The sequence below is a fragment of the Brienomyrus brachyistius genome, chromosome 9 (genome assembly GCF_023856365.1).
Source record: "Brienomyrus brachyistius isolate T26 chromosome 9, BBRACH_0.4, whole genome shotgun sequence".
In the NCBI taxonomy this organism is placed as follows: domain Eukaryota; kingdom Metazoa; phylum Chordata; class Actinopteri; order Osteoglossiformes; family Mormyridae; genus Brienomyrus; species Brienomyrus brachyistius.
This window is the reverse complement of record NC_064541.1, coordinates 13615820-13634879: the sequence shown is the minus strand read 5'-3', so window position 1 is coordinate 13634879 and position 19060 is coordinate 13615820. Positions and strand designations below refer to the sequence as shown.

The 19060-nt window shown below is 48.9% G+C and overlaps 1 protein-coding gene across 3 annotated transcripts; it reads right to left on the bottom strand.

Moving 5' to 3' along the window:
- Positions 1-7622: 7622 nt before the first annotated feature.
- On the bottom strand, positions 7623-14153 carry steap4 (STEAP family member 4). Of its 3 annotated transcripts, none has more exons than XM_049025960.1 (5): positions 13493-14153; positions 11464-11991; positions 10979-11140; positions 9752-10067; positions 7623-8476 (listed from the first exon to the last, which is right to left on the bottom strand). In XM_049025960.1, the coding sequence occupies exons 1-4, from the start codon at positions 13946-13948 to the stop codon at positions 9786-9788; spliced, it is 1428 nt and encodes a 475-aa protein (XP_048881917.1). In that variant the 5' UTR covers positions 13949-14153; the 3' UTR covers positions 7623-8476; positions 9752-9785. The 3 variants fall into 3 exon arrangements, with proteins under 3 accessions (XP_048881917.1, XP_048881918.1, XP_048881916.1); XM_049025961.1 differs by having other exon boundaries at positions 7623-8458; XM_049025959.1 differs by having other exon boundaries at positions 7623-10067.
- Between the last annotated feature and the right edge of the window lie 4907 nt (positions 14154-19060).

Below are 19060 nucleotides of genomic sequence, written 5' to 3'. Positions count from 1 at the left end.
ACACTTTTGCAATAACATAAAACGCCAAACATTTGTGGAGCCAGTGAATGCAACTGCAATTAATAACAGAATTGCAAGAACTGAATAAGCCTGTCAAAACATTTTGACTCTAAATAAAAAGGGAACTGTGTGCGGGCGGAATGTGCGCAGAGGTTAAACATTGCTTTTCAACGGACTTTTGTTGTGGAAAATTTTTACCGTCTCAGATATCTGTTAGATAAGTCTAACATACAAATAGATCCATTTTCCATTCCTGACTGTTTAAAGGTTCTACTGGTTATACGGAAATCAAGTGTCTGCCTGCTTGATTTGCAAAATGTTTTCGAAAAAATATTACGGAAAATGAATAATTATTCACAAATTATTCATCAGCAGAAGATGACTGTAATTAAGAGACCGACGGGTCTGCATAGCAGGTCACCTTATGAAACAACAAACTCCTTTCAAATTCCTCGTACATTTTCAGGAACACCGGCTCCTGTTCTCCCCTCAGGTTTCTTCCAATTTACCAGCAGATGGAGTCAGTGGCTAAGAAGCAAAACCTGAAGCCCACTGGCTGGGTGAGGTGGCTTTGCCAGTCGTATGCGCGTGTGCATTCGTGACCATCCGAAGGACCGCTTCCAGGGGAGAAAGGGAACCAAACCGAAATGTATTTACCAAGCATACTGTACACACATACTAACACGTAATAGACAGGTAAGCACCTATACGCACCAATTCAGGCACATACGCAGTCAGTGCTCTACATTTGCTTTGACGGGTAAGTAGGCATTTTGTCTTTTTGGTACCCTCTCTTCTTCTGACATGGTGTCTGGCTCAGCATGACCTGTATGAGAAAAAGTAAGGGTCATGATCTGTAAATTAGCTGGCAGTGAACCTTCTAATTTTGTGACTGGCGAGGGAGTATGTCACCATCCACGCTGTTCACGCTAATTACATAACTGCAGAAGATAATGAACCTACATTTCAATTTGAAATTTAATGAAAAATGTTTTGAAACGGCAGGCTGCTGTTAAATCTATACATAAAGAAAAGAATTCAGACCAAAAGGCACTTTTCGGAAACTGGTTTAGGAGGTGGTCTGAGGGGCTGGAGGGCACTTTACATCTTAAAAGGCCACGGATTTCCCTTCAATTTTTAATCTCGGCAAAGCAATTAACTCCCACTTAGACTGGAGTTAATGTTTAATATTAGCCTTGGCGACCCACAGAATCCTTCTGCTAAAATTAAATTACTGCGAGATACATTCTCTAAACGCTGTTGGATTTCAGTGGTACTGATGGGGATGAGGCTTTCCACATGCATTTCAAGCAACATTTAAATGAAAAAGCTCAGCTTTTGACACTAGTGGGAATGTATGGGGGTTTTTTACCTTAGCATTCATTGGGTGCTTCACAGCTGAACACATGTACGAATGAGTGGAATATTAATGCATGCAGCCTCCTTTCGTGTTTATGTGTTATTTGCATGTTTATGTGTTATGGTGCTGGGGCCACTGACGTGATCTGGATGTGCTGGTGCCGGTTTGCCACATTCGTGAAAGTCTCTAAGATGACTACAAAGTGCATTAACAGAGTCCCACCCACATGAGATATCAGTCAACATATCGGTGTCAGCCAATATTTGCTAAAAAAATCGGCATCAGTCAGTCATGTCAATCTTGACTGATATTGCTGGCTTATATTTAGACTTAAGTCAATATGGGAAATATAGCATCACCGTAGCTGAAGACACCTACGAAAGAACAGAGACTGTATCAGACGATCAGGCCTTTTCCATAGTAGAGGATGAGGGATGTTAGGCTCTTAGAAGAGGGTTTCAGAGTATCAGCCCACGGACAATCTTCAACGCCGGAACAAGTCGCTCGGAGGCCTGTCGTTAGCTACCTGGGAAGGTTTCCTGAACAGCTTTGCCACAGGACTCCCGGTGGGGCAGTTTGAGGCTCCATGGAGTTCACTATACCTTACAGGCCTGATATCTTCGCTCATTACATCGTAAAGAGAGAGTGACGCGGCTCGCTGCCCCCCCCAGTCCCACCGCGCGTGGCGCTTTCCTCCACGTGTGTCCAGCTGTGCCCTGGGTCTGCTTAGTATCCCAGCGGTTTGCGTTTCCCCGTCATCCTTGGCAAGTCTCCTTAGCCCCTGTGGACTTCAGAATCCTGATCTAATCACCAGGAATAAAAGCATTTTGGGTGAAAGACCATGCTGGGCCTGACATTTTCCCACCGGCCCTGGAGTGGAGTTAATTAAAGCCGAGGCGAAACAGCGTCTCGCGGGCGCAGGACAGCTCCCGCTCTGATGTGCCCCAAAAATCTGTCTTCAGGAGGCCATTCTCTCCACATGAGACTGATGCCGCTATTTTGAACAGATTTATTCTCCAGTCTCTGAGTTGAGGTGCCAAAATATGCTATTACTATGTAAAAACACCTTAATTAGGCGCAAGCAGAGCATCTCGTCTTTTACAGGTATCGTGACGTTTGACGGTCTATCACTCATGTCTTTATCCGATTGACTCTGCTAACATGGTGACCTCACTGTATTCTCACTGTAATCTCACTGTGAAGACCGTGTGCAGGGTGAGCGAATGGGAAGCGGGGAATCAGGGTCGGGCACACGGAGATCCAAAGCAAGGGGTTTAATGCTGGTAAAACAACACGGCAAAACACTTCTATGACAGGACTGGGGAACATGCTGGAACGTGGACTAAATAGACTAGGGGACGGAAATGCAGGACGGCTGAGAACAATCAGGAATTCACATGCGGTAACGAGGGGGGCGTGGCACACAGGAGGATCGGACGGGCAGGTCAGGACACTCACCTAACAGTGAGAGATCGCACCCTCTGTCCCCCTGCAAACAGTTCATTTTAGGTGATTGTAGCAAAGGTGTGTGGATCTCAGTTTGCGACTGTGTGCGTGTAGGTGTCTGGGTCCGTGCGTCTGTGTGTTAGTAGCTGTGTTGTGGGTGAGGGGGGAGGTCATTATTTTGCCGAGGATGGGCTGCCCACATAGACAGGGGTTTAAGCCCCCCTCCCCGTATGCACACTGATGAGCGGCTCGAAGATAGGGCGGGGGTGGTGGGTGGGGGCGTGGAGCTCTGGTACACGGCGAAACAATGCCGCTGTCAGCAGTGATGAATCGGAAACAACCAGTTTGACTGCGTCTGCCGTCAGTGCTAAGGACAGGCCTGGCTTCGGCATGCGGGCGGCTCACACACAACGGGCACAAATCTGATTAAGGAGCCAAAAAAAGGGCCCAGTTCTCCCCGACTTTCATTCATCAAGGTGTCGTAATGTTTTCACAAAGAGCACTTTAATATTTCAATAGGTCCTAAGGTCCCTGCTATACAAGGCTTTATATTAAACAGCTGCTTGGGAATGTTATTAATGGTAACCCTGTCTAGGTGACTGGATATTAAATTCTTTAAAGCCATGCTTCAATATCAGTAGAACTCCTGAAAGAACGTATCTTTGGCACCTGGTGTGTCCGACAGGGTGGCGTAAGTGTTCTGGCTAATAAAAGAAGCAGGTCCTGGTATATTTTTTTTATAACATTTCTTGATCTTCAGAAGAAACATCAAGGTGTGCTTAGGTTGGGGGGTGTATTTATCTGAAATTCACCTGAAATTGAGTTCATTTTCAGGGAACGACGAGTATGATCAGCAGAGCAAACAAAGAGTTTACGGACTGACACGAAAGCAGCCGGCTGAGACTCTGCCCTGATCTCCTCTCTGCTCTCTCACCTGCCCGGCTGCAACAGACTTTCACATCTGTCTCCTGAGCATCATTGATCTAATGAGCACATGGTGGGTGGGCCAGAGCGTAACCTGCAAGCCGGGAGCCATGAGATGACAGCAAAGCGCTCTGCTCCTAGCTTCTTTGTGGCCAAATGTTTTCAACAAAAGCTCATACGTTTAAAAATAAACAGTTTGGCCACCTCAGAAGAAGAAGAAAGTCCAGGTAGAGAAGCAGGACTGGCGGGCGCTGAGGCAGCCTTCAGTTGTTTTGCAGTTTTTTTTCCTGGGAGAAAATGAGGTCTCTGAGATGGATATTGCACACTTTGAGCGGGAATGACTTCTGAATGGCTGGCAGAAGTGATGGAAGGTTCCGGAAATCCATCCGGAGCCTCCAACTCAGGGGCTGTCACCTGCAGAGATGATCGAGGCTGACAAACTGAGCCCTGTTTCTGAGCTTAGCCCGACCTGCTGGAATTGCAGTCAGACCCCCTTCCAAATTTCTCCCACACTCTCCGATCAGCACGGCACTATGGCCAGGGACGCACCCCTGGGATTAACCTCACTTGATGAAAAGATCGTTTAAGAAAAATTAGGCCACTTTCCTCTTCATCTTTATCTCAGACAGGGCTGATCACCCTTTAGACGCACCTTTATTCCTCTGCCTGGTCGTCTCAGCACAGCAGCATCGTTTTCATTGGCTGGTTGTTTTGTTATCTTGTAACCTTGTGCACAAGCATTGAGGTCATAGGTCATTTCACGGTCACCTGCCTTTTGCCTGCTGGTGATCGGCTCTTCGTCTCCTTGTTTTGCTCCAACTTTATGTATACATGTTTCAGATCGCCTCCAGCACCATGCCAGCAGTGGCTCCGTAACAGACTGTTTTCGCCTTTAAACTCGGCCCGTTGTATCCTTGTCACGTTCAGCTCCGATCCGGCCGTGTAGGAGTGTCGGCGGCTGCCTCTGCTCGCGACGGCAGCAGCTCTCTTTGTAAGATGTTTCTTTTTCTTTCCTCTCCCTCGCAGCGTTTAAACTTTAATGCGCCCTGGCAGTGTGGACAGTACGACCTGAATTCAGGAGGGACCCCCCCCCCTTGACGTCTTCATATTTTGGCTCCTCTGAACACATGACATCAAAGGCCTTTCTCTAGGTGAGCCTTTGTGTGATCTCATTAAATGTTTCTAAGCACGCTGAAGATCGCTGTAGGAGTCGCCGCGCGTCGGGGTGGCCCAGATGGCCGCGGGGATGTATGGCCTTAAACCAGACTGGCCAATCAAAGCCGAAAACATTCCCATCCGCTTCCGTTTGATGCCGTGCAGTTGGCTGATAGGAGGCCTCATCAAATGTGATAGTTTTCTGCTATCAAAGTTATTGTCTGCCACAATGAGCCTATCGCATTTTCACGCTAGTGCACACGTGCGGCTTTGCCATGAGAAGAAATGTGACACGCGATGGCACAATCGGTCAATAGAGACTCAAACTCACCAAATGCACCTTTGCCATTTTTGGAGCCATAGGGAGGCATTTCTGGGGCAGAAGGCATCCAGCCCCGGGCGTGAAAGCGGTCACATGGCCATACAAAGGCATTGGGGTTACTATACAAGTTACAGTTACAATCCAGCAGGGGGAGCAGTGAGCAGAGTCCCGTTAGAAGGCGGGCTCCGGTAATTATCATCGTTATCGACTGGCGAGCGGTCTTTGTGTGCCGCGTCCAGCCCCGAAAGGCCACGCCTGAGCTGTCGTACGTTGCACAAGCTCTGGACAATTCATATCGATCGCTTAGCAACCACTTGTGAGCAGAGTGTTGGGGGAGGGGGGCAGTACGGAGGACTGGGATTATCAAAGGTAATTGAGTTCACCTGCCCCCTGCTGTTACTGGGGGCCCCCTGATAGTCCCATCAGCAAAGTACCCTTAACCCCCCCCCCGAATTCCCCTCGTCACTGTCTGCGCTTGGCTCCATGCTCCCCAGCACTTTACGGGTCTCCTCTCCGGCCAAGAGACCCTTAGCTCTTAACTTGATTTTGTAAATGAAACTCCTCTGACCTGTGTTATCAGTAATTCATGGCACAGTGTGAGCTTGGAAAGATGCTTTCAGGACCTGTGTCACTGGAGCGCAGTGGTCTGGAACCTTCCGGAGGCTATGGCTGTTTTCAGGCACAGTCTGGACCCAGGTGGAAGATGGAGGTTTTATAATTCACCTCCGTCACCTGCTGTGAAATTCTCCTCGGTTTTTAATCGGTGAGAAAGCCACGCGGTTTAAAGCCAGCTGACAGAAATTAAAATGGTTATAATAAATGAGTTTGTGCGTCGGCTCGGTGCTCAGTATCGAGGGGGCTCTCAGGGGGCTCCAACACCACCCTCAACCCTCGCACGGCGCAGCGTCCCTGCCGAGGGCTCGAAATGCAGGACAATATTGCCTGAAATAAAGCCTGTTTTGACAAGTCAAGAATGGAGATGTGGTCTGGGAGGCCTGAGTCAATAATGCGGAGTGTGCAGACACCCCCCATCCCTCCCCCACGGACACAGCAGGCGGTCGCTCCTCTGCTCGGGACTCTGTTTTATAACTACATCCGCTTCCCTGTTTACATGGATGCTTCACAAAAACACCTGCATTTGTTTTTCGGTCAGAGTCACACTCTGGAAACAATGCTTATCAGTGTCTGTATAGCTCCTCCTCCTTTCTCACTTTGTACGTGGCATATGAGCATCCATCCATCCTAGAGTCTGGAGCTTATGCCAGACAGCATAGGGCACAAGACTGGGATACACCCAAGGTGACTAGGCACACACACACACACACACACACACACACACACACACACAGGTTTGTAATTATATCTTTGTAGGGACTCTTCATTCATTTCTATGGGGAAAACTCTAATCCCAACATGACGACCTTAACCCCTACACAGCGCTAACCTTACCCACAAGTAAACAAACAAAATAACAAAAATCGCCCCCACAATGTCAAAGACATTGTTTTTTTGGTCCCCACAACGTAATATAAACCTAATCCACACTCACACACATGCACATTCAAAGGGAAATTTATTGGTGTAAACAGCCTAATTGCATGTCTTTGGATTATGGAAAGGAACCAGAGCACTTGAGGGAAACCCAACTGAGAGACCGAGAGAGCCCTGCAAACGAGTATGAGTTAATATCTGCACGTCGTTATAATTATGTTTTTTTATAATTGTATATTTCATATTACTATATTGATGAATTCTCCCCTGGGGTCAATAAAGTATGTGTTATCTTATATGTGCATTTATATTGGTGTTACATTAATTTTATCAAGCTAAATACTAATGGAATCAGTTTGGGTAGAATTTATGCTCAGAGTTGCAGCAGAAGGTCCCTGACTGGACCTGGAACCTTCTCTGCTCGTCAGTCACAGCTGGTCAATTAATGTTCTGCCTCAGCTGCACGCCAATGAACTGTGGCCTGAATTTCATGCTGGGGACACACCGGTGGAGTTTGACCTTTGGGGGGGGGGGGATTTAGCAGAGGGGAGGTTGTGTACTTAGGAGCTGATGGACATCGTACGTCTCCCGTGCTCTGCTGTCTGGGGGGTGACAGCCCACTCCGTGAGGAAGTGCTTCCTAAAGCTGACAGGTCTCCCCCGGCAGCAGTGACTGAAATCCCGCCGGCACGTCTGTGATCCTCTCTCTCGTTGGAAGGGCTGAACCGGACTGAGCTGGAGCATGTCTGAGGTGTGGGAACGCTTTGAATGCTGGTAAAAGGACCTGTTACTCAGGATGCCCTCTTCTGCTCAATGGGAAATGCAGGCCGTGGTGAAGGTACAGGGGCAGAGGGCCGCAGATAAGCCAGACGGAGCAGCAGGGGGATCGAGCCAAGGTCCATAAAGACACAAGACGACCACAGAGGTGGGTTAAAAAATTTACGTAAAAACGAATTAAAAACACACGACCCACATATGCACATATCTCCCTCTGTCTCCCTGTTCTTTCTTTGCTCCATGCTTCCCATTTTTGCACCCATTCACCCATCTATCCATCCATCAATTCACAGGACCCTCAGCTGAGGTCAGACTGATCCACCGCACACTGGGCTCCAGGAAATCCGCCGGTCATTCTCGTCCTGGTGGCTCCTACAGTGGGACAATTTCCCTCCGTGCTGCTGTGCGTAGCGACTTCCTGTGGGCCGCCTTGCCCTGCCTGTCGGCGATGAGCTAACCAGCCGACCTCAGCAGCTGCCTCCAGCCCCCCATCTGTCTCCAGGCCCTAATAACAGCACCGGCATGATAGCATATCAATAATGCATTATATTTTAACACAGAACCACACATATTGCTCCTAAATATTAGATAATAGTATATTTCCTAGCATGTGCTATGGGCAACTAAACAAACTGGGATTCCATTTCCAATGCATCCTGTCCCAGGCACAGAGCGGGGGTACGGTGCGGATGGGATGCCAGTCCATCGCAGGGCACAGAGCGGGGGTACGGCGCGGATGGGATGCCAGTCCATCGCAGGGCACAGAGCAGGGGTACGGCGCGGATGGGATGCCAGTCCATCGCAGGGCACAGAGCAGGGGTACGGTGCGGATGGGATGCCAGTCCATCGCAGGGCACAGAGCGGGGGTACGGCGCGGATGGGATGCCAGTCCATCGCAGGGCACAGAGCAGGGGTACGGGGCGGATGGGATGCCAGTCCATCGCAGGGCACAGAGCAGGGGTACGGCGCGGATGGGGCACAAAGCTGGAGTATGCAAATTCTCTAATGGAGCATCATTATTAATATACACTGTACATTATCAGTATAGATAAAAAAGATGCAGACATTTTTAAATGTAAAACCTTTAATTTGAAGATAACCCAGTGTACCCAATAGAGTATTAGTACAAATCAGTCCACGTATAAAATATTTTCACTAATAGCTTTTGTATACAGGATTTATTCTCAGTGCAGATATATATATGTGTGTGTGTAGCTTCTCCTCTTTATTTAACCTGACATTTTACTGGTATACCAGAGGTACAACAGCAAAGCCAGTCTAGAGAAATGGACCTTTTGGTGAGCTGACCTATTCTGCTGCTTGCTCACATGTGGAGTTTGGTGTGAATGGAGCCCCCCCCCCCCCCCAATGTAAGTGATCTCCTTTTCACACAGATCCCATGTGAGTAAGGCGTTTTCAGCATATCCTTGGTGACTGTGGAGTTTTGGGTAGATCCCCAGTGATTGTGGTATTGTGGGTGGATCCCTGCTGACTGTGGTGTTTCTGGGCAGATCCCTGGTTACTGTGGAATTTTAGCTGATCCCTGGTGACTACGGTGTTTTGGGAAGATCCCCAGTCACCTTTGCTGGACTAAACTTGTCAGCCCCCCCAGATACCTCCACTTTTTTTATCTCCGTCCATTTTGGGAGGCCCACCCAGGCTATTCACACCGCTCTCAGCACCCCCCCCCCACCCCCCAGGGTCACCTTACGGTGATCGTTGCTCTTCTCTCCTCGTTTGCTGCACAGTGATGGAGGGTGGATGGATTAAAGGTTGTGCCATTGTGTTCCTAAGTGGCACCATCTCCCAGGCTTCGGCGGGTGCTAAGTCTGTTTCTGGGACAGAATCAGAACTGAGAGGAGGTTTAAGGCTTTGCGGCCTGTCGCAGGGGTGCAGCGAGACGGATAACAACACGGCTTATTCCTAACTGCAAAATGGAGACACATCCACAGCCCAGTCAGCCCATTAAAACAAACACACAAGATGCGCTAAAAACAAAGCGAGTGCCTGAGCCACTGACAGCTAATGGCTAACGGCTACTGGGACTCGGTGACATGCGACTCCTTTATCTGACGTCGCTACCGGCTCTGAAACTGACTGTCACCCTGTGATGGGGGGGGCTGTTAAAGGAACGTGTTTTTAAACACTCCCAGTCTGTGTCACTGTCAACGCAACATGAGAAACATCTGCCAATGGTGTATTTTTGAAGTTTAATTCTGCACATTCCATGGGGGGCTGGGGGTGAAAAGATTCCAGAAGCATCTCTGGCTCTCTGACCTTTTCCTTCTGGGGCTGGGAATGCTGAGGCTGTTCAGAGCATGAGGGGCTCCTTCCCATTGGCCCTCGTCGTGTCGGAGGCTCCCCCAGGAATGGGTCTCCTCTCCCAGCCCTGCCGTATCCGCATCAGGATCCGGTCCACGCAGGGTGTGACCAGCAGCAGCTTGAGGCCCAGAATCACGCAGGGCAGCACCAGCACCACCATGTAGGCCGGGGGCAGGTACCACCTGTAGGTCTGGGCTCTCAGGAACCGCTTCCAGCCGTACAGGATGGTGTGTGACGTGCATAGCAGGAGGGTCAGGTGACCCAGCTTGGACTGTGCGGGGGGGGAGAGAAGGACAGCCTGAAGGCAGCTTCAGACAATGGGGGAGACTCAAATTTTTCTCCATCTGTCACTCGTTTCATGAGCCATTACGCCGTTTATCTCCATGACGCCCATTTTCATCTCCCATCTCGCTCGTTCCACTGACCATGCAGAATAACACTAGTGACCTGGATTCAGTCGGGGGCCCAGTGCTCCTTTGCTCGGACTAATCTGTGTATTTCAAGTGATGTTCATGAATATCTTAACATTTAAGCGTGGAACACTCAGACCGTTTGGACACAACAGAGTTTGACATTTTGTCTTGCAGAATAGGAACTGAATTGAGTAGCAGTGCGTCTGCGACTCAGTGCCCCCACTCAAGGACAGTCGCCCCCTGCCGCCCGCTTTTAACTGTTTATCTTTAGCAGCCCCTCCCATCTCCCGTTGTTTTCCGTTTTCCTAGTGGGGCAGTTTACAAACATGTGTAGAGCAGGTGGGTGTAGAGCTGATATGACCGACTGTCTGACTGTGTCACACAGCTTTACTGTGTCTCGCACTCCAAGGTGCCTGTGTCTGAAAGTGTGTGCTGATTGGTGGTCTGGACAGAGCAGGCCCTCCCACTGGCCGCTGACTGCTGTCTGACTGACCAATGGGGTCACTTCTCTGTAGACACCTGAGAATTCCAGCCCATTTGACCCTAACCCTTTCTGCTGGGGTCCCCGCTGTCAAAATAAGGTAACAACTCAGTCAGTTCATGCTGGGTTTCCTGCTGTTGGGTGGGAGGGATTTCAGTTTAGCAGGGACTGAGTCACACAGGCAGAGAGAAGCTTCAATCATCAATGAAAGAAAAGGCTTTGCCAAACCAGGGGCTTTATGACGTGTGTGAATAGCAGAAAGGAAGTCTGCGGGCGTGTTCGCCGTACCTGCACAAACCGGAACTCTCGCCAGTTCATGGCGTTACTGACAGAAGGAAGCGAGGTGATTCCCAGCAGGATAAACAATCCGAATCCCAGGACGCCGAGCGACATGTAGGAGTCTGTGTACCAGGCCACCGTGTTGTCAAACTCACTTTGGTTCTCTTTCATCTGAGAAACAAGAGAAATACTGAGTCGGGTGCATAATCCCCCCCCCCCCGCAGGGTGCAGAATATAAGCGCCCGATTACACAAAATAATGCCACTAAGATGCTCTTATCAAACTCCAAAGTGACAGATGACAGATGCAGCAGAGATCCGACATGCCATCTGACACCTGTTCAGTCAGTAAACATATCTGGGTATAATTTAGCAGAACAGTGGCTGCCGTTTTGTCTTTTATATGTGTCTCGTACTTGTGACAGTGATCCATGTACCGTACGGCATTCCAAGCTCCCTGATAATGGGTTCGTCTCGGCGGGCGGTTCAGCTCACCTGGGAGATGGTCCAGGAGACCACCTTGTACCTGACGTAGTACCTGATGGAAAAGATCATTATGTAGAGGACGTGCAGGAAGGCAAACGCTAAAGCCAGGAGACCCATCTGTTTCCTGCAGAGCATCCAGCGGTCCAGCCAGTCGGGGAATCGCTTGTACTTGGTCCCATTGTAGAGCTGCAGGAAGCCAGCGAGGACCCCGGGCAGGTAGCACAGAGACAGCATGATCAGCGACACCATGGGGAACACCATGTTGGCCAGAGACACCATGATCCTGAAGGACATGTCCTTGTTGCTGGTGACCCAGGTGTAGATCACGTCCGTGAGGAGCACGTAGGCAAAGAGGGAGGCAGTGAGACCCACGGCCACGGCTCCAGGCAGCCTCCACATGGGGAAAAGCTGCAGGGGATAGTCCTCGATCTCGCCGGCTGCCAGCAAGGTGCCTTTGTCCAGGGCGGTGAAGCCCAGGCTGCGTGCAATGTCCACCACCCTCTGTTTGGACTCAGCGCTGTCCCCGCAGACTAACACCTGGCAGGCAGGAAAACACATCTGTGATGCAGACCTCCTAGCAGCGGTGCCGTGGGGGAGGTGCCGCAGGCATGCAGCAGGTGGCCATAGAGCAGTGCTTCTCAATCCTGCTCCTGTTGCCCCCCCCCCCCCCCACCCGCCAGAATGTTTTCATTCCCGCCTACACTACATTCAACCTGCCACATTCATTATTAGTCTATTAAGGACCATCTGAGCCAGATTAAGGTGGGATGGAATGAAGACATTCTGGCAGTTGAGGGTCCTCCAGGATCAGGATTGAGAGGAACTGGGTCCAGGATGGGTATTGCTGGTGCCTGGGCTGCTTAAAGGGTTGCAAATGGCCTGCAAAATGGGTTCCTGACACAGAACGGCGCCGAGCACCACTTCATGCAGCATATAGTTGCTAAAACTTGAAACGAGATTGAATTCCACAATGACTCTGATGGAGGGCTGGTTTGGGATTAAAAATCGCCCCCCCCCCCCCCCCCAGCCATCATCCCCCTTTTGCAGAGTGGGAGGGACGTCCTCCATGATGAATTTTACCAGCCCACAAACTCAAAGGTGAACCTGGAAAATACCCAGAACGTCAGATGGTCAGTCTATGCCGGGTCAGTCTATGTCGGGTCAGTGTATGCCAGGTCAGTCTATGCCGGCCCTGATGGACACGACACTTTCCAAAACATAAGAACACGTCTCAAATATGGTTCCGCTGTAAAGTAAGCCAATTAGGATGTAACAGCACATCTAGCTTTTGGTGGGTGAGTAGAAAACTGAGAGGCCATGTGTCACGTTGAGTTTGCCTGAGCACGACGCCCCGGATGTGACAGTGCAATCAGAGTCTGTGTTCTGGGCCTTGTGTTAACACTGCTGCGAGAAACAGGACATGTTCTCGGTTGATGCACTGACCTGGACGGGTGAAATCTCCCTGACCGTCACGCGGCAGCAAAAAGTCCGATTTAAGTCTGAATTTAAGGGCATACCTCCACCCCCAACCGCCCCCACCCTCCCTCCCCCCCCCGCGGGATAAATCAAAGGCCCGAGCTGGAACATGCCTGTAAACAAACCCCACTCTTTTCCTTTTCCAAGCTTTAGAAAAACACGCAAGATAAGGAGTCAAGGCTGATAAAAAGGCATTTTATTTTGACTCCTGGGGCTGTGCCGTAACCTGCAGACGGTATTTCAAATGAAGTGTGTTTTCTTTCAGGGAAGGGGGGGGGGTCTTCTCTGTTGTCTCTCTAGCAGAATGGGGTCACCCTGACATGACACGCAGGAGACAGCGAGGGGGGGCGGGGGGGGGCAGTTCCCACTACAATAACAGCCTGAATCAGCCCATGTGACATGCGGCCATCCACTGCACATTTTATGCAGGATGACATTCCAAGATGGTATTGTTTTCACATTATCAGTCCTCTACATTGAATATTTACAGGCGCCATCATGATGAAATAGCTCAGCAAGTCAGCGGTTTAGCCCCCCCTGAAACAGAGAAGGACCCCCCTACCTGTCGGTTAGCATCCAGGCCCCCCGATTGCAGTGACCATGCTGAGACGGTGTTGAAAGCTTTCACCACAGAAGCTTCCGGAACGAGCTTGCTAAGGTAGTGAGCGTTGGGCTCCAGGTACTGGTTCCGCCTCTGGTTGTTGCTGATATCCACCAGGACCTTCCCAGCCAGTCTGTCCGCCAGCGGTACCAGGAAGTCGTAATTATCCCTGTGCACGGCCAGGAAGATGACCTGCGCGGTTTTGGCGGCTTCTGCGTGGCACAGAACTTGGGCCCCCTGGGGCAGCAGGCTGGATCTCTGGGGGCTCCGGCTGCCGAACACGACCTGGTACCCGGCCTGCAGCAGCCGCAGGCCCAAGGTGCGGCCAAAGTCGCCCGTGCCGAAGATGCCCACCGTGCCGAGCCTGTGGTCGCTGTCTGTAGTCACGGGGGTCATGGCGATCGAATCGGTCTGCATGTCTGTGGATGTAGAGTACAGCAGCACAGGCAGAGCGGGAGAGGAGCAGCCTGGGGTGGGCAACCCTGCCAAAAAACAACCCAAGATACTTTGCTTTGATTAACCCGGTCAGCAGGCTCACCAGCTAGAGAAGGCAGAAAATAGCTGGGAGACATGAGAAGTTATAGCTCCACACGGGACTGACTCACTCACACGTCTGTCTGTGGGGAAGTTTCTCAGTACGACCCGCCCCATCTGGGGGGGGGGGGGGTAGGAGGGGCCACATCTGACCTGGGAAAGTTCTTGTTGGACGGGGCCACAAAAAACCCAGCCAGTAACGATAAGACAAACAAACCTTTCCTGATCAACGTTTCAGGCTGGGAAGTGGTAGGTTATTGCGACACAGTGGAATGTTGGCTTTGGCTTTAGCGAGCAACCAGTGTGTGTTTGGAAAGCCGCACTGTCTCTCGCATGTGCTGCGCTGACGCTGCCCCCTTCAGAGCAGGGGACCCTTAAACACGCTCTGAGCGGCCCTGTTTGGGATAGCGGCTGAGGCAGTGACCTCACCACCAGCTTGCTGTCCCACACCAGCAGCCCTGAAATTACGGCATTATGAAGCTGCTTTTCATGAAGCCTTCTGTGGTTTTAACACTAAATGACGGGGATTACTTTGGCATAGTAAAATTTGAACAGAATGTCTGTTGAGAAGCAGCCTCCCTGCTGCTTCTCAATGTCCCCCCCCCCCCCCCCCACCATGCTTTTTCTGGGAACACTAAGCCTCCACGCCAAGGCTGTGCAACACAAATACACACACACACACACACACACACACGCACACAGGTTTGTAATTATATCTTTGTGTGGACTCTCCATTAATTTCTATGGGGAAAACTGTATCCCAGCATGATGACTAATCCCCTACCCAGCGCTAACCTTAACCATAAGTAACCAAACAAAATACAGACTTTTGACATTTATAGTTATTTGACGGCATTCTCGGAATGTTATAAAATTGAGGCTATCCAAATGGGGATCTGAAAAATGTCCCAAAAATTAAGGAAGTTTCAGGTTTTACCACAGTTGTGATCTCTGCAAACACACACACACACACACACACACACACACGGCTCAAATCAGGCTTTGTGGCGTATGCTACCTTAAAGGGCCAGTGCCGATTTTATTACAGGGTCCCATATGTGTGTTGTGAGGTATGGGAATGATCGCTTTTGTGTGCTTCTCCTCAGAGGGCTGACAGGAGGGGGTGACATCATTGCAGCAGAGGCGTGGGAGGCACTACTGCCTCAGTGACACCTCCCCATGTATCAGTGCCTGCTCGGTACAGGTGTGCTCGCCTCATCTGCACACATCAGCACCTCTGCTAACACGGCCTCTCCAAAGTCCTCTCTACAAGATCTAAGAAGTGGATTCCATGCAAATTAAGACTGGACTTGACAGCAGTTGATGTTACTCAGTATAACTAGCAGAAAGCCAGAGACCATCTCAGAGGTATGGGAATAAGCCCCCACAGACTCCTGGAGGGTGAAGCCCCCCAGCTCTGGGTGTCGCGTAGGGATGTTATGATACACTCTACTCACGATACGATTTTCTCATGATTTTTTAGCAGAATGAGCTGCAGACAAATTTATGCAAAAATATTCCTCTATTTATCTTTCTAAACTGTGCAAAATGTGTTACAGTGCAACTGAAATTCAATAAAATACAGTTTTTAAAAAATAAATATTCAAAAAATCGAATAAATCGAATAAATAATCTAAGGCTTGCATGTGCGGCTTTTTATTTGTGAAACAAATTGCACCAGTTTTTCTGTTAAAATACTGTGAAGTTCTCCTAAAGTAGCCATTCATTTTCTATATCAGCCGGTTTAAATCGTCATATATTTACATCGATTTTTAATCGATTCGCGATTCACCGTCACATGCCTAGTGTCGCGTCTTGTAGCAGGAGGTGACTGACACCTGGTCACATGACGCTCGTTGACCTGTATGAGAAGCTTGACACGTCGTGGAGAGTGAATGCATGAATGAAACTGCTGGGGTATTTTGATGGGGTGAGGGGTCACTGGTGCTTTTGCCAGGCCTTTTGTCTGAATTGTAACGCCTTTGCATTTTCTCAAGCTGGAAAAGAAAGACTTTATGATCACAGATATTGCTTTGAAAAAAGGTGCTGTGTCTGTTACAGTCCCGTATAGATACACGTCACCATCTGTCATTTCAAATATGTCCATTAAGCAACAGCTTGTTTACTGGGGCGAAATCCAGCAATTGGCAAGAACTCTCCTGTGTGTGTCCTTCAGGAAAACATGGCTTCTGAAAATGAGCTTCCCTTCAGCGATGCCGTTGACCTGATCGTTATCATAGTACAAATATTGTTTAAAAGGAAGTCCAGCAACTGCCTGTGAATAGTCCAGCTCTCCCAGTGAGATCAGATGTTATATTATGGAATTTGAGGACTTTCCATCAGCGCAGGCCAGCACAACATGACATTTTGAATTGTGAAACATTTGGAATTTCCAAGACCCAGAACATTTTGTTCTTTTTAAAATGCATGATTTCCAGACGATTGGCCAACCCAGAAGTGTCACATCCCAAACGGCACCGTGCCTTCAGTCTCCCACGGGGCCCGTGACTTGTGTGCCGTCCTCCTCCTCTGTTTGCTAATATGATGGATGTGGTGATGTCTTGCATATTCTTTGAAAGGTCTTTACCAGAATCTCTATGCCTGACCATCTCCAAAGCAGGTTTCTTATTCAGCCCAATGAAAGACCCTGAAGTCCAAATACAGTATGCTGAAGGAGGCCATCACTGTCATCTGCTAAGCACTCTTGGGTATTGCTTTACTGTACAAGTGGACGTCTCGGCAAGCCACTGCAAAAGCCTTGATTTATCTCAAGGCGTATTTTTTACCTTTAGAAACAGAGATAATCTCCTGAAGAATATTTAAAGCTAGATGTTCCATTCCTCTATGTAAGGGTTAATACATGACTGGAATTTTAAGTAATATTAGTTAAAATTTTAAATTCTAATAGTGATTACTACTGTGATTCACCTGACTGACACTGTGTGTGCAGTTACAGTGTAGGAAACTAAGCAACACCCTTCAGACCAATCAGATTCGAGAATTCAACAGCACCATGGTATAAATGACTGTTATGGGGCCTTTAAGCCCTGATTTACTGTCATGCTCCTGGTTTGAACACATTATGCAAACAGATAAACAAATGAGAGATATCTTTCAAACTCCTTTGAGACAGTATGTAGGAGATATATTTTAATTATCATAATTATTTAAATGAACTGGAAACCATCTGTTTATGTGAACTTTTTGTGTGTTTGGTTAGGGATATATTTGTGTGTGCATATGTGTGTGTGTGTGTGTATGTGTGGATTAGGATATTACATATTCTAAGATCTAAATGGTAAATAAATTTTCACAGGAAGTTTCACAGGAAACTAGTATCTGTAAATGAATCACAGTGAACTAAGGGCCTTCTGCTGTTTACAATTGTATCGTATTACATGTATATCATATTATATACATGAGTTCTTTCTCAGCCAAACAAGCAACAAGCAAAGACTGCCATACAACGGTCCTGTTGACGGTGGGTCCCGAATTTCATTCTCCTTGGAGGCCAGAACGTGGACTTCAATAGGGAGGGATCAGGAGAACAAGGAATATGGACAATGGGACATACATGCTGGGGTGGGCCTACGGGGGCACTGGTCCCAAATGAAAGCTCATTGACTGCCAGAGTGCCTAGTGTGGCCAGCTAATCCATGTCAGGAGGGACACTGTCAGCTACTTCAGGTTATACTATTAGTTATAGTATATACTATACTATATTAACTACTTTAAGACTGACAAGCTCTCCATTAACATTAGTGACACATGCATGATTATAGGAGACTGACCAATCAGCTCACGGCGACTCAGCTCACAGCAACTCAGCATTTAAGTTAAATCCAGGTCCTTTTAATTGAAATGGTTGAAACAGAAGTTTATAAACTCCATCTTGACTCATAGTGTCCCTCCCCTGTCACTCAGCAAATCAAAAGATATCGTTGGCTAATTATAAGATTTGTCCCTCTGTAAGAATTATGGACCTTCTGCAGAAGTACATTTAATGAGAGATGTTTGGATGAAAGCAGCCGTATTCCGCATAACTTGGTGATTAGCCAAGGTGTGGTTTACGCAAAGAACACTGCCTCACCTCAGCCATCCAGCGCATTGCATTTTCATTCAAGGCCAGGATTTTACCATAAAATCCTAATAAAAGTTACCTTTGTCAGAACTGGAAACACTGACTTAAATGAAATCCTTATCAAAAGAAATAAAACTGTTTAGGGTGTCTTTCTTTTCTCCTCCTGGTACCTACATGACGAGTGGCTCCTCTTAGTAACTGTTTGTGCATGAATATTTGTGTACTTATATGCACTGGTGCTTGTATACATCTGTGCTCGTATGTGCCTGTGCTTGGATGGGCCTGTGCTTGTATGCGCCTGAGCTTGGATGTGCCTGTGCTTGGATGCACCTATGCTTGTATGCGCCTGTGCTTGGATGGGCCTATGCTTGTATGCGCCTGAGCTTGGATGCGCCTGTGCTTGGATGCACCTATGCTTGTATGCGCCTGTGCTTGGATGGGCCTGTGCTTGGATGCACCTATGCTTGTATGTGCCTGAGCTTGTATGGGCCTGTGCTTGTATGCGCCTGTGCTTGGATGCGCCTGTGCTTGGATGCACCTATGCTTGTATGTGCCTGAGCTTGTATGGGTCTGTGCTTGTATGCACATGCGCTTGGATGCGCCTGTGCTTGTATGCGCCTGAGCATGGATGCGCCTGTGCTTGGATGCGCCTGTGCTTGCATGTGCCTGAGCTTGTATGGGCCTGAGCTTGGATGCACCTGTGCTTGGATGCGCCTGTGCTTGGATGCACCTGTGCTTGGATGCGCCTGTGCTTGGATGCGCCTGAGCTTGTATAGGCCTGAGCTTGTATGCACCTGTGCTTGGATGCGCCTGTGCTTGGATGCGCCTGAGCTTGGATGCACCTGTGCTTGGATGCGCCTGTGCTTGGATGCGCCTGTGCTTGGATGACCACATTTGCAATGGAGTGAACTAAA

What these genes read in the sequence shown, in the direction of transcription:
- steap4 (XM_049025959.1), bottom strand. Translation starts at nt 13,948, where the DNA reads ATGCAGACCGATTCGATCGCCATGACCCCCGTGACTACAGACAGCGAC. An exon ending in GCCTGGATGCTAACCGACAG is followed by an intron (nt 11,992 to 13,492) that starts GTAGGGGGGTCC and finishes CCTGCCTGCCAG; the next exon opens with GTGTTAGTCTGCGGGGACAG. An exon ending in TCTCCTGGACCATCTCCCAG is followed by an intron (nt 11,141 to 11,463) that starts GTGAGCTGAACC and finishes CTTGTTTCTCAG; the next exon opens with ATGAAAGAGAACCAAAGTGA.